General features: G+C 36.3%; 1 protein-coding gene across 2 annotated transcripts in view; it reads left to right on the top strand.

The window, feature by feature from the left end:
- Positions 1-13,663, top strand: part of ROCK2 (Rho associated coiled-coil containing protein kinase 2) — a 104,398-nt gene that overhangs the window by 57,440 nt on the left and 33,295 nt on the right. For both annotated transcript variants that reach the window (XM_064707723.1, XM_064707722.1), the window contains exons 4-8: positions 50-187; positions 2,781-3,041; positions 8,654-8,798; positions 11,164-11,302; positions 12,983-13,074. In XM_064707723.1, the coding sequence (XP_064563793.1) occupies positions 50-187; positions 2,781-3,041; positions 8,654-8,798; positions 11,164-11,302; positions 12,983-13,074 (775 nt within the window). The remainder of the gene's footprint in view (positions 1-49; positions 188-2,780; positions 3,042-8,653; positions 8,799-11,163; positions 11,303-12,982; positions 13,075-13,663) is intronic.

Below are 13,663 nucleotides of genomic sequence, written 5' to 3'. Positions count from 1 at the left end.
TTAACAAGGCATTTTAAAAAGGTTGATTCTCTTCTTTCTCAACCAACAGGTTCGCCATAAAATGACACAGAAGGTTTATGCAATGAAGCTCCTTAGTAAATTTGAAATGATCAAAAGATCAGATTCAGCCTTTTTCTGGGAAGAAAGAGATATCATGGCCTTTGCCAACAGCCCGTGGGTGGTTCAGGTAAGGAAAATGTGTAAAAGTAAAATAATAACAACAACAGCAATAGTAATGATGCTGACACCATAAATACTTCCCAGTCTTGAGCTGGTTTTGAATTTACATTGAAACTCAAATCAAGATTTAGGTTCAGATTTTTACTTTTAAAAAATACATTTTTACAGCAATTTCACTAAGTATTGTATATTTGCCTGAGTTAAAAAGTGGAGTAATTTGCATTTTAGTTACTACAAATGCATCCTAAAACAGAATTAAATAGATTTATGAAATGCATACATAATTATTTGGAATAATAGGGAAGTTATCTTTCCAACTGTGAAAAATTCTGTACAGGAATGTAGAAACAAATGTGATTGGCATTTCCAGTCTTTCCTCATGAAACAATCAACTGATCACAGGCAATTGGTATTAAGGGTGCTTTAAAGAGCCACTGTCTTTTCAGCTGCAGTTTGGTGTATGGATGAGTGTACAGTCCTGGTCTCCTGCAAGAGATGCTGTAGCAGTGCTTTCCTTGAAACCATCCTCTTGTAGTGGTCAGTTCTGATCTCACAACAGCCCTGGCCATGTCCAGTAACAGAGAGCTCTTCCATGTCCAGTAACAGAGAGCTGACTTCTTCCTCTGGTCTTGGACACCGTCACTCGCAGCTGTCTGGTGACATGTGTCATCAAGATACTGTAATGTGAATTATGCCTTTGGGAACAATCAGTACTGATTATTGCCATTTGTTGTAACTGGTAAATTGCACCAGTTAACAAAAGGAGTAGTGAAAGAATGTGCTTGGAGAAATTGTTTGTCCTTGTAAATAATTTAAATGCTCTCATATATATTTCTGTGCTTCTGTATATTTTATAAGATTGACTTTAAGCTTTTTGTATATTTTTAATTCCACTTTACCTCAGGTGTACAAAGATGTTTTGCTCTTTGAGCACATTTTGTGCTCTTGCCTATATTCAGTAGAAATACTTAAAGAAATAGATTATTTTTTTATTTAGTTCTTTGTTCTAGTAACAGTAATTGTCAGGAACTATTTCTCACATGCAATTGAAAGTAATGAGAAATGCATGACGTGGATTTTCAAAGGAAACAGTCACAAGCAGGATATAAATGTGTGCCTGCATTTGTAAATAGCAAATGAACTAAAGTGTAGTTGCAATTGTGCCTTCTATGATTAAGTGTATTAGTGTGATATATTTAGGTGATGTGGTCTAGTGGGGTAGGACGTTGAGCTGGTTTGAAGAAAATGTAGGTCCTATTCTGATCTAGAAACTGGGACAGATCACACTGCTTCTCTCTGTCTAGTTTTTAATGTGAAAAATAAATGAAACAAGAGCCCTAGGTAGTTTTAATTTTTTTTATTAAATCCCTCGAGGGCAATAACAAAAGTGCTGTATAAAGACATAGTGCTGTTATTTATAATTGTATTAGTATCTCTACGTGTGACAAAATAGATTATTTTGAATCTTCATTTGGATTTTAATGCTCCAATCCATTATTGTACTATATATCTGATATATTATCCATTAGTGCAAACAAATACAGTGCAGCATATATGTATTAAAATACATATTTCCAATCTAGGTCTTCTGTCACTACTTATACAAGTAATTTTAATCTGAAGGTCAAATCTCTGTAATAACATACCTGCCTTTCGTGATTCCTCATCCTCCACAGTTTCCCTGATTCTGACTTCATCCTTTCCACACACCATATTTTTTAATTGCCTTTTAATTTGGTGTGTAATTTAAAGATGTGGATGATTTTAGTTTTTAAAGTAAGGCAGTATTCCGTGAGAAATAAGGTGAGACTTTCAGAGACTTTTTCACAACAGTCACTGAACATTTGATAGTAATGCTTTTTGCTGGACTGGGCTATTTTCGGACCTAGTGATAACCAAGTGGAATCTCTAAAACTTCAGCACTCTAGGTGTGAAGTACATTTTAAAGAGACTGAATTTACTTTCACTACTGTGCCAGTAGAAAGCCTACTGGCTGCCATTTACACCAGACTAGCATTTTATTGTTAAGGACAGTTTCTTTGTATTGTGTTAGTTTTCTTCAGGAGCATTTTGTTTTTCTTTCTTATTTCAATTTGCGTTGATTTAGGATAAAGTCAGCAGTGACTTTGCAAACATGTACAGATATAAGGAATTTATAATATAGAAAATTTGGAAACAGTCTAAAATGCTGCTCACTGTTGAGCTATTTTCAAATCAGAACATCTTGCAGATTTGATACTTTGCATTTTGACTCAGTTAGACTTCTTAATGCCAGGAAACATGGAGATAGATAGATAGATAGATAGATAGATAGATAGATAGATAGATAGATAGAGAGATGGATGCATGCATGCCTATAGTATTAAAATAACAGGAGATATTTTTTTTCTTTCTCAAAAATTATAATGAGGGGTTTCTGAAATTCAGTAAATTTCAAGGTACTCTAATAGAAAAATGTATATTTTATACATATTAAAAGTAATCTTGAAAACGTATTCTCAGGTTCAATGAAACTTCAAGATAAAGGGCTTTATTCCTTTCCCTAGCTGTCTGAAAAGTAATTGCAATTTTTTTTCCTTTCCTTTATTTTAACATTGCAGCTATTTTGTGCCTTTCAAGATGACAAATATTTGTACATGGTAATGGAATACATGCCAGGCGGAGATCTCGTAAACCTTATGAGCAATTACGATGTGCCTGAGAAATGGGCCAAGTTCTACACAGCTGAAGTTGTTCTTGCTCTTGATGCAATTCACTCCATGGGCTTGATACACAGAGATGTGAAGCCTGACAATATGCTTTTAGATAAGTATGGGCATCTGAAGCTGGCAGATTTTGGCACTTGCATGAAAATGGATGAAGTAAGTATGCAACTGAATAATTTACCATCTATTAAACTGTAATTCTAACTTACATCTACATCTGAGGTTATTTTCTTATGAAGTATAATACCCAAAAGAATATTCATCTAATGATCTGCTTGGTTAGAAAACTGATTCTTGTTTCCTATTTTTAAATATAAGACTACTTTAAATAGTGTAACCTTTTCTTTTATAAACTGTTCTCTCACACGGAAGAAGGATGTAAACTTACTCTTTGCTATTTTTGAAAGCATGTGCCTTTGTGAATTTCTAAGGTACTTTTTTTTTGCCAAATGTTTGAAAAACTCTAAGATAACTCATAGTTTCAACATTAATAATCTTGGAACAGTTAATGAGCTGACATTTTTTTGTAAATGAGATTATTTTATAGGCAAGATACATTCCATGTATGTTTTTCCTGTATCTAATTGTTCTCATAGCATCCTCTAGTGGTCATTCAAATGAGGTCATGGTACAGCAGCAGTTGATATGAGATATATTGATCAAAATCTGTTAGTTATTTGTCAGGATGCCAAGATGTCAATTAAAATTATTTAATTGTTCAGATTTAGCCATATACAGCCAAATACAGTTTTCTAATGAGTTTGTATAAGAATATTTTTAACCGGTACTTTATCTTATTAAAAAACTTGAAAGTAAAATGACCTTTTGTAGTTTATAGTCTTAGAATCTTGCCTGACAGACAGTGTTGTGCTGTAATTTACAGAATATACTCTTCCTATGAAAAAATATAACTATTCTTCCTATGAAAAACTGTAAGATTATAACATATACAAAAAAACTGTATATGAATGTGTGTTATGATTTACCTGATCTCTGAAAGTTTTCTGTAGTAGCGTTGGCAAGGGTAATCCTTTTAAGCTTACTTGCTTTTATGTTTTGGGGTTTTTTTCTGTATTGTTTAGGCAGTGCTTGATATAATTTCTGCTATCTACTTAATTTGCATTTGCATCATTAAGTTAATGTCTCTTCAGCAGTATCCAGAAGTACTGTGTCTGTTCAGGGTGGGTTTTTTTCACATGACAATATATTATTTTTATAATTGTCTAACTGCAGCTGTTTATTGAAGTTCAGTCTATTCAGTTTTGGTGATGCTGTAATTGTTAGTCTAAAGGCAGAGATAATATGTACCTCCATTTTTTGGATGTACTTTCCTGTATTTTAGAGGACAGCATTTACTTTAATTGAAAAAATCAAAAGTAGTACTTGATCTCTTAATTCAGATTGTAATGTCTTAAAAGAATCTGTTGTTCATTGGACATGACAACAAATAACCATCAAAAAGCTCACAATATAAATCTACCAAAAAAAGGTGATCCTCTGTGCTATTTTAGGGGCCTCAGAAAGGGTGGACCTATACCTTTTATGATGGTACTGTAAATGTGACAAATGCATCTGTGTTTCTCATGAAGTTACAGTGAGCTCCACTTCAGACCAGGCATCATCAATGGGCCAGTGATCTCCTAGGGAAGTTAATTTTGTAAAGGATTGCATTTTAAATTCTTTGTGTTTCTCACAGTCAGTGGAATGGCAAAAATTTTTTGTACAGGAAGCTTTAGAAGTTTGAGAAGCTTTCTACGGAAGCTTTTAGAAGTTGAGAGGTTCTGGATTGTCTCCAAATCTCATGCTACTTCTTGCAAAACATGAACACATCCCAGCTGTGTAAATATAATATTGGTGTTGGCAGAGTTATTTGTAAAAAATATATGCCAACCCAATACTTTTTTTTTTTTTTAATCTCTTTTAGCAGTTGTGAGCATGCATCTTCCTTATGCTGTTGAAAACCCAGGATAATTTTGCTGCAGTTTGTTGAGGGATTTTTCTGACCTTTGCTGTGGAATTGTGTTCAGTGTTTGCTTAAGTCAACCAGGCCAGGCCAGAACAGACACTTGCAGCAGAGTTCCTCCTTATCATTTTGTGAAAAGAGTTGCTAAGTGTTTTAGTGATCTTTCACAGGATAAAAGGGACTGTTCTGTTTTTGTAACTCAGTTGTGATAATTGGGGGTTTGTGGCGTTGTTTTTCATTGTTTGTCTTGATTTTTTAAAATTAGTTGTCTAATTTAAAATCTGCATTAAAGTGGGTATTTCTGTTGTTGAATAAAGAATTATGTTAGACTCAAAAATTTAGTTGGAATCATGGTTCCCTTTTTTGGTATTTAGGTATATTAGGTAGACCAGGGCAGGGTTCACCAGTCTGTCTAATCCTCAAGTGTTGTGTAAGAAACTAAACAGCAGCTGGCTTTGGTAGATATTGCAGGGCCAGGAGCTCCCTGTGTTGCCATGCACAGCACTGTCCTGTGCTAACTAAGCTTTCAGCAGAGCACAGATTCAGAGGATATCTGTTGAAAAAGATGTGACCAAAAGAAGGGATATTTGCCACTTGGGATTATTGCCTCAGCCCAGACAGTTCAGCTGAAAGAAGCAGCGTTTTCCTCTTTTTGGAACTCAGTTTCTTTCTCGCTGAAGCTTGTCCAGTGAAGAGGACTCTGCTGGATCCTTCCTGCCTGCATGCATTGTCTGCTGTTAACACCTGATGTGTGTGGTCCTCATGTTTCCACACAAACACCCTCCAGCTCTTGTTTACTTGAAGGAACTTCCTGAGGGAGTGAAAGCCTGATTGTCAGCCTTGGTTCAAGACAGCAAGTCCTTCAGGTTTGATGGAGATCCTCCTGAAGATGAAACCTGAATTGCTTTGTCTTCAGCAATATAATAATGTGGAATGATGCTGGGAAAAACAACAGCCTCACCTCCAAGTTGTCAGGAACTGCAAGAACATTGCTGTGTCTCCTGGACAGCATATTTTTTAAGATTGTACACTGTACATCTCTCACATATCTGCAGGAGATGAGTTCCGAGGTCCATCATGATATTTTGAGATGATGAGAAAAGTTTCAGGTAAAACACTGGCCTGAGAATCCTGACAGGAAGCTTTGCATGACAGCTGTTATAGTAAGTATGATACTCAGGCATAGGACTTAGTGTTTGAAACCCAGGAGTAACACATTGCCCAAAGAAAACAGCACCATTTAAGTCTCTTCAGAATGCAGGGACTGCCAAGGTGCTCTGTATTGGACAGAGAGCGTGTCCCTGTTTACTCAACTTTGATGCCAGAGATTACAGTCTGACTGTGGTATTAAAGGTATCCAGTACTTAAAAATACATACAGAACAACACCCAAGTTCTTTGAAAGAAGAAGTGTGTAAATGAACAGAACAGAAATCTGAGAATTTCATATTCAGGTGATAATGGGCCAACCTTCTGAGGAACTTGGTAGAATCCCTATTTTGTAATGTAGTCCCACAGGGTGCAAGATAATCTTTTATCAGCTCCTTTTCCCATGACTGGTTGAGTCAGTTGATCTTTCAGGTCCCTTCCAAGCCAGGCTGTTCTGTGATCTTTAAATGCATTTCTAAGTTAGTTCCTGAGACAGAAGGTAGAGAGTTTTATGGGGAATAAGAACCAGCTTCATGTGCTTCAGAGAGCTATGGCCCATTGAGCCTGGTGTTAACATGCATAGGCTTCTCTTACTGTAGAAGTATTTTTTTGTTCTACTCTTCAATTCTTTGACATCTTGCCTGAAAACTTAAAGCATTACTACATGGAGTTCTTTAGCATCTGTAACATTTTTGAAAATACTTCCCTTTTTGCTGCATAGCAGCCATCAGACTTGTGTAGGTCTGGCTAGGTTTTGGCATAGCCTTGTTTAAGACCTCAGAAAATAGCAACATGTGTAACATATTAAAAAGAATTCTTGCTTTGGTGTATTAGTTATAGAGGGATGAGAAATAGGGTGCTACTAAGTACTTTGGTGTCAGAGTGGAAAGGCTGTGACTGAAGCTGCAGACTTCAGAGAACTGTTTCAGAACTGTTTTGGTGACTTTTTTTTAAAACAATCTCCTTACCCAGGGAGGGATTCAGGTGGTTTCAACCAGACTTGACTGAGCAAAAATTCAGACTTTCCCCTGTTGTAATTTTGTGTTTGGATAAGGGAGAGATAGACACACACCAGTGTTGGAGCTGCATTACGTTGCCACAGTCCTACTGGATGAGTAGAACCACATAACCCTACAGCAATTCCTCCTGTGCTCAAAGCAAAGAGAGGCTTAAGCTTCAGAGAAGTCATGCAGGTTAGTGCACAGAGTGCTGTGACAAGCAGGATATTCAAATAGTGGTTCCTTGCCATGTGTTAGATCCATTTTCAAATCCTCTCAGCTTTAGATTCCTGTAGTCTTTGAGCTTTAGTTTATTTTGCAGTGTTAAAATGTGTTTGTCTGAATTTTTCTTTGTCCAATGAATGCAATAGGTCTTCTGGAAAGAGCTAACTTCATTTTCTTATCCCAGTATGAATAAGCTATGTGTTATCTCATCCAGTAAAGAATGAAAAAGTTTACCTGCTCTTCATTCTGGAACTGAGAAGTTAAAATTTCTTTAGGTTTCAGTTTTAGCATGGAGTCATAAAAGATAAGTATTTGCCAGGAGGACATTTGAAGTATTCCATAGGTCTTTACAGTATGTAGTCATCCCTTTAGTTTTTACCTACTGGTTCATGACTTTCTGGATATTGTTTTAGTACAGAAGTAAAAGCTTTTCACAGTTCATATTGTATATGAGGAAGAATATTGTAATGTGGTGTCTAAATTTTGTGTATCAGTACAATTCCAAAATCAAATGGTTCTCTTATTTTATTTAAATATGTATTTTGAACTTAGTTTTTGCTACTAATATTTTGTATTTATATTCTAAATTAATATATATTGCCATTCATGCTGATGGCAAAATGCACAAAAAACCTTTGTAAAATGGTTTAGATAAAACTTTGGATTAGGAAACAGGATAAAAGATGAGTGTATTTTTGGTACTTCTCTAACTTCATCCAGGATTTCATTTCATTCATCCATCTGGTCTCAGGAATGAATTCAGTGAATTTCATTAAAGGAAAAAAGACTTATAACTGAATGATGGCAGAGCTGATTGATGCTTCTGCATCACTCAGTCCCTACATTTTTGGTTTCTCAGTGTGAAGCAGAGTATGAGGAATCATTTCAATGATAGAGTTGTGGTAATATGTTAATAAAAAAATAAAGGTTTGCTATTCGTTAAAAATAGCTTCTCCTTTTATTCTTCTTACTATACATAAACAAAAACAAAGCACATACAAAAATTTACCTATAATTTGATTTATTGGCTGAATTAGACAAAATTTTTATGTATCTGCTTTGTAGGGCCTAGAATTCATAACTTGTCAAAATTATTCTAAAATTTGTCCCTGAATTCAATGAGAAAAGGAGCAGTCTGATACACTGTGTACCTTCATATTAAAACCAATGGTAAAAAGAATAAAATTGGTGAATTTTGAGAAGATGAAGTCAAGAGAAATCATTACAGAGTAGGCAGGGGTAAGCACATTACCAGGAAATGTCATTTCAATCCATATTGCTTCTTGAATTATAGTTAGTCGTTAAAACACACTCCTCAAACCAAGTATTTTAGGCCATATTTTGGATGGTTTTCTGTGCTGCTAAGAGAGGAGCTGGTGAGAGAGGTGCTCAGAAGGCCCTTGCACTGAGCTGTGTGTGTTGTGTCTGTCCCAGACAGGAATGGTGCGCTGCGACACAGCAGTGGGGACGCCCGACTACATCTCGCCCGAAGTGCTGAAGTCGCAGGGGGGTGATGGCTACTATGGACGGGAATGTGACTGGTGGTCTGTAGGGGTTTTCCTTTTTGAGATGTTAGTTGGTAAGTAGTGATTTCCTCTGCTAATGAGAAGCACTGAGTCTTCCCTGTGCCTTTAGCTGCATTTTAGTGCATGGAGGCTGCTCATACCTCAGGGACAGCTTCTGACTTGTTGCTGATGCTGTGGTCATTGCTGGTCTCTTTGCTCTCTGTCACTCTGGTGCTGTGGCAGCTGTTTGAATGCTTGTTCAGTGATTAGTTCCCTGACTCAGTTCAGCTTGAAACTAATTCTTAGAATGGTTTTAACTGGGGTCAGCTACCTCACCACATTTGTGCCCACCTCAGGCAGGATTGAGTTTGCAGGGACACAGGAGATGAGAGGAATGGCAAGGGCAGGCCTGTTATTTTCTTTTCTCCTCCTTTTTCATAGCACATCAGTGTCTTATGTTAGGTCAAAGTGTGGAAGTATGGCTCAATTCTTTCTTCTGTGCTTGAGTCAGGTTTTTCTAATAAAATACACTAGACTGCTATGGCAACGAACATAGAATATAATCGGTTCAGGAGATGAGTCATCTGCATCTTAAATTATAGTGAGGATCACAATGATAGTCTGGTAGCAAAATGCTGATTTTGGAAGGATGGAATTGAGCATACAATTATTAAAAATCAGCATTTTCTAGGAATATTGCAGATTTGATGTTTCTGGTATACTGAGAGAGGAAATACACTTTAACATATGATGCTATTACTATTTCCAACTCTTTCAGAATTACAGCATGTTGACTTTAAGAATGTGTGGGTTATAGTTAATAGTCTGTCATGAACAATTTTAGCAGTAAATTAAATTATTCAGTTCTTAAAATATTGGCCATAGCTGTCCAGAATGTTTTCTCAGCATTTCAGAGCCTCATTTTTTCCCACCTTGTATCTAGGAGGAATATATTACTTAATTTCTCCATATTCCCCACATACTGGTAGAAAGTATCTATTTTTATCTGTGCTTATGTACCAGATTCTGGCTATGGTCTTCTGAAACTTTGCACTTCAAAGAAAGCACAGAAACTGTTTTGTTATTCTGGTTTTGATAAAGCCGCAGAACTAATGAAAATGGTAATTTTATTATGAAAATGAAAATTTTATTGTGTGCTTAACTAAACCATAAAATGTTGCTCACAGGATGAATCCTAAATTTAGTTCAGACTTAAGGTAGTTTTGAAGTATTGCCAAAATCAAAGGTGTTTCCAAGACAGAAGAGGAAGGTTGGGAAAGAGGGAGGCAGCAGCAAATATCAGTGATTCCCACCTGCACTGGTATGGCAACCTAATAAATTTACTACAAGTCCAGAAGTTAATTTCAAGCTGGTGTGTACTACTTCCTTATTTTTCTATAAAATGACAGAAAGAGACAAAAGTTAGGATTATTCATTCAAAAGCAGAGTGGCTGTTGTGCAGTGGTTTGTACATTTTTTCATGTTCATGGCTTTTGAGATGCTCAGTTCCTTGTTGGAAGGCTGCAGCCTGAGATGCCGGCTGATTCCTGCCTGCATGCAGCACACCAGAACTGAGGAAAGAGCCTAGCTCATGGGACTGCTTGTTCACTTTCTCTATTAAACCTGTGGATTAGTTGGGAGAAAGGATTCCTGTGAAAGTTGCAGCTTCTTGATTACAGACCCAAACCATTTGTATGTTAAGAATGTTGCCAGTTAATCTGACTGTCAGTTGCCTCTATCACAGCCTATTCTTTTCACTTGCCCCTGTCTTACCTTTCTTAAGTCTAGTTCCTTTGCAAATATCTTTAGCTACAGCCTAGGCTGGAAACCTCTGGGTGAGAAAAGTCTGTTATTTTAAAAACCACCTACCATGTTAATATGGGCACTCAAGCTGATGTAATTTGTCAGTCAGCAAGATTTATTATTGCAGGTTTAACAGTGTGGTAACACACTGGGAAGGCTCCTGCTCAGAGCTGACATGCCTTGGGGAGGATAGACCTGTGTGCCTCTGAAATGGTCCTCAGAGAGTTTTGGTGAATTCCTTCCAACAAATGTGCATGAGCAAGTCTTTAATGAGTTTTGGTCCATTTTACCCTTGGAATGTTAAGGGTTGATTCATATGGGTGTCGGCCATTATGTAAATTAGAAAATATACTGAGAGCTTTAAGGCAGAACAAAAGATGTAATTCACTGGGCAAAATTTAGGTAGGGATAGGCAGGATAAAAAATGGTGTAGTTTCTAACACGGACATTTTAGGGAAGGAATATTTTTAGTAGTATACATTATTTGTACACTGCACGTCCAATTTTTTTCTTTTTCTTAATAGAAGACAGCTAGGTAAACTGCTTGTAGACTTTTCATTATTTCTTCTGTCTTATTCAACTCACATAACTTAAACATGATGTAAAATCACAGCCAGTTTACTCTTTTATTTGCAGGTGATACTCCTTTTTATGCAGACTCACTAGTAGGAACATATAGTAAAATTATGGATCACAAGAACTCATTGCATTTCCCTGATGATGTGGAAATCTCTAAGCATGCAAAGAACCTTATCTGTGCCTTTTTAACTGATAGGTAAGTGCACATACCATTCTGGCACTGTTTTTTATTTTGGAGGGTACATTGTAAAAATTAATTCCTTCTCATACGTCTCCTGATCTCTGTACAAATCTCTTCTGCCAAACCTCCTGTTCTCTAGTTTTTCTTTTCTTGAGGTGTTTTTTCCAGGTATTGTATTTTATTTCTTTGAGCGATTCTGACAGCTCTTGTTAACAACACAGTTGGTGCTGGACAAATCCTTCCAATTGCAGTAACAAACTTGTAAGATTGAAAGTAATTAGTAACCTTCAAGGCAGGGACAAAATTGTTTTGCTCGATGTCTATGTGGGTGTTACTTAAAAAAAGTGGAAGGAAATACTTTTCTGAAAGTAAGCATGTATTTACTGATTTTTTTTTCATTTGCTTTGTTGCATTAATTATAGCTCATATACATAGCTATACATAACATATCTAATGTTGCATTAAATAGCTAACAAACCTGCGAGGTTATTGTTTTGTCTACAAAAAAAAATCCTAGACATTTCCCTTGACGGAACTCAGCCACTTATTGAAATTAAGCTGTGTAAGTTTGTTCTTGATCTGAACACTTACATTTTGTTTACTTTCAGAAAGCAGAGATAATCTTCAATTTCACTGATTTAAAAGAACAACAGTGTAGGTCCACAATTAACTGTGGATCGATGATGCCTTCTTATGCTTTCCTGTGATCACCTGAACTTGGCTGGAGCAGGGCATCCGGCCGCTACAGAAGGAGGAATTAGGAAAACAAAGTGCCTTATAATGGATTTTGCATTCAGAGAGATTGTTTGCTCTACTGAGCAAGCCTGTGGTTGGTCAGGAAGGATGTGCTTTATTTAACAGCATTTTTCACCTTTAGTAACTGAAGGGTAGAGAGAAAATATGATTAGAATTTAATAGTGTAAATGCAGTAAGGTGGACTTTACTACGTGTGTCCCTCTTCCTGTTTATATTTAACACAGGGCTCGAGCAATTTATTTGAAACAGATGCTGCGTGATCACTGCTGAAGCACTTAAAGGAGGACTAAACATTGACCCTGTGATTTATGGCTTCTTTTCCATGCATTGTTTTTATGTCCTGTTCTTGTACGTAGTTTCAAGAGAGACTCCTCTGTTCAAACTAAAAGTTTCTTGTTGCGCTTCAGATTTACTTCGCGGCAAATATCAGCAAGAGACGTGTCAGGGTTAGTTGTGGGGCAGAGGATGGAATTCTTAGAATATTTATTTGAGTCCAGCTTTGAATAACTGTTCTGTGCAGCAAGTCAGACCTTCCTTCACTTGCGTCTTACGGTCTGTCATGTGGTTTGGCAGACACGAAAGTTCTGCAGTTTTATTTCCCCCAAGGGTGTTGAGATTTTGTTTGTGTTTTTAGTTTTTTTCTTAGTTTTTGCCTCAGTGTTCGCTTTCTTGCTTTACTCCCCACGTGGCAGACTCCAGATTCTGGACATTTTAGCAGTCACGGGGAGAGTGCATGCTAAGAATCAGTAAATTTTATATAAGAAACTACAGATTAGTGGTTGGTGGTTTTTAAATTTTGGTTTTGTTTGACCATTAGTGTGGTTACCACAGACAATCTTTACTGAAAGTTTCATTGCTGCTTATGAACAAGTGAGAATTAAAAAAACCAACAAAAGCAGCTATTTCTCTTAATGTGACTCTGGATTAATTGCTGTTCAGGGATGTGCGACTTGGGAGAAATGGGGTTGAAGAAATAAAGCATCACCCTTTCTTCAGAAGTGATCAGTGGAACTGGGACAACATTCGAGAGAGTAAGTAAATCAGGTTAAAAGCTCTATTTTATTCAGTATTTACAATAGTGGAAATGAAAAAAAAAAACCTTCCGGTTGTATAAACAAAGTAATTACTATCTATCAAGAATCTTGCTCAAACATTTATATTTATCACTTGTATTATGAAACCCTATATGAGGAAGGGTTAGTAAATATGCATATTTCCTACTGGAATTATCTCACCTTTATCATGTTTTTAATGTAGAAATTTCAATTTTAAACAATGGAATTGAAGGGTTCAGAACTTTAACTAAAAGGAATGCATGTTAGGTTCTGTTTCTCAGGTTTTTTGTTCTTTTGAGATTGTTTTTTTCTTTCATTTTTCTTTTAATCTTCTGGTAGTTAAGACAGTAGTTTGACAGTGGTCTTGTCAGTTTACTGCTTTTCATGTAAAGTATTGAGAACCTGATAGCTTTAGGTAAAAAAGCAAAGAATGTCAGTTCTCAAAAGCTTGTCATAACTTCTAAAGTTATATATTTACTAAGAAGTTTAAAAATTATTATTGTATTTAGAGTTATATTCTCAAGTGTGATTACCTGAGCAAATATGTCTTGCATACTAGATGGTC

The sequence above is a fragment of the Zonotrichia leucophrys genome, chromosome 3, assembly GCF_028769735.1.
Source record: "Zonotrichia leucophrys gambelii isolate GWCS_2022_RI chromosome 3, RI_Zleu_2.0, whole genome shotgun sequence".
Lineage (NCBI taxonomy): Eukaryota > Metazoa > Chordata > Aves > Passeriformes > Passerellidae > Zonotrichia > Zonotrichia leucophrys.
Note: the sequence above shows the minus strand (reverse complement) of the source record. Positions and strands in the feature narration are given on the sequence as shown.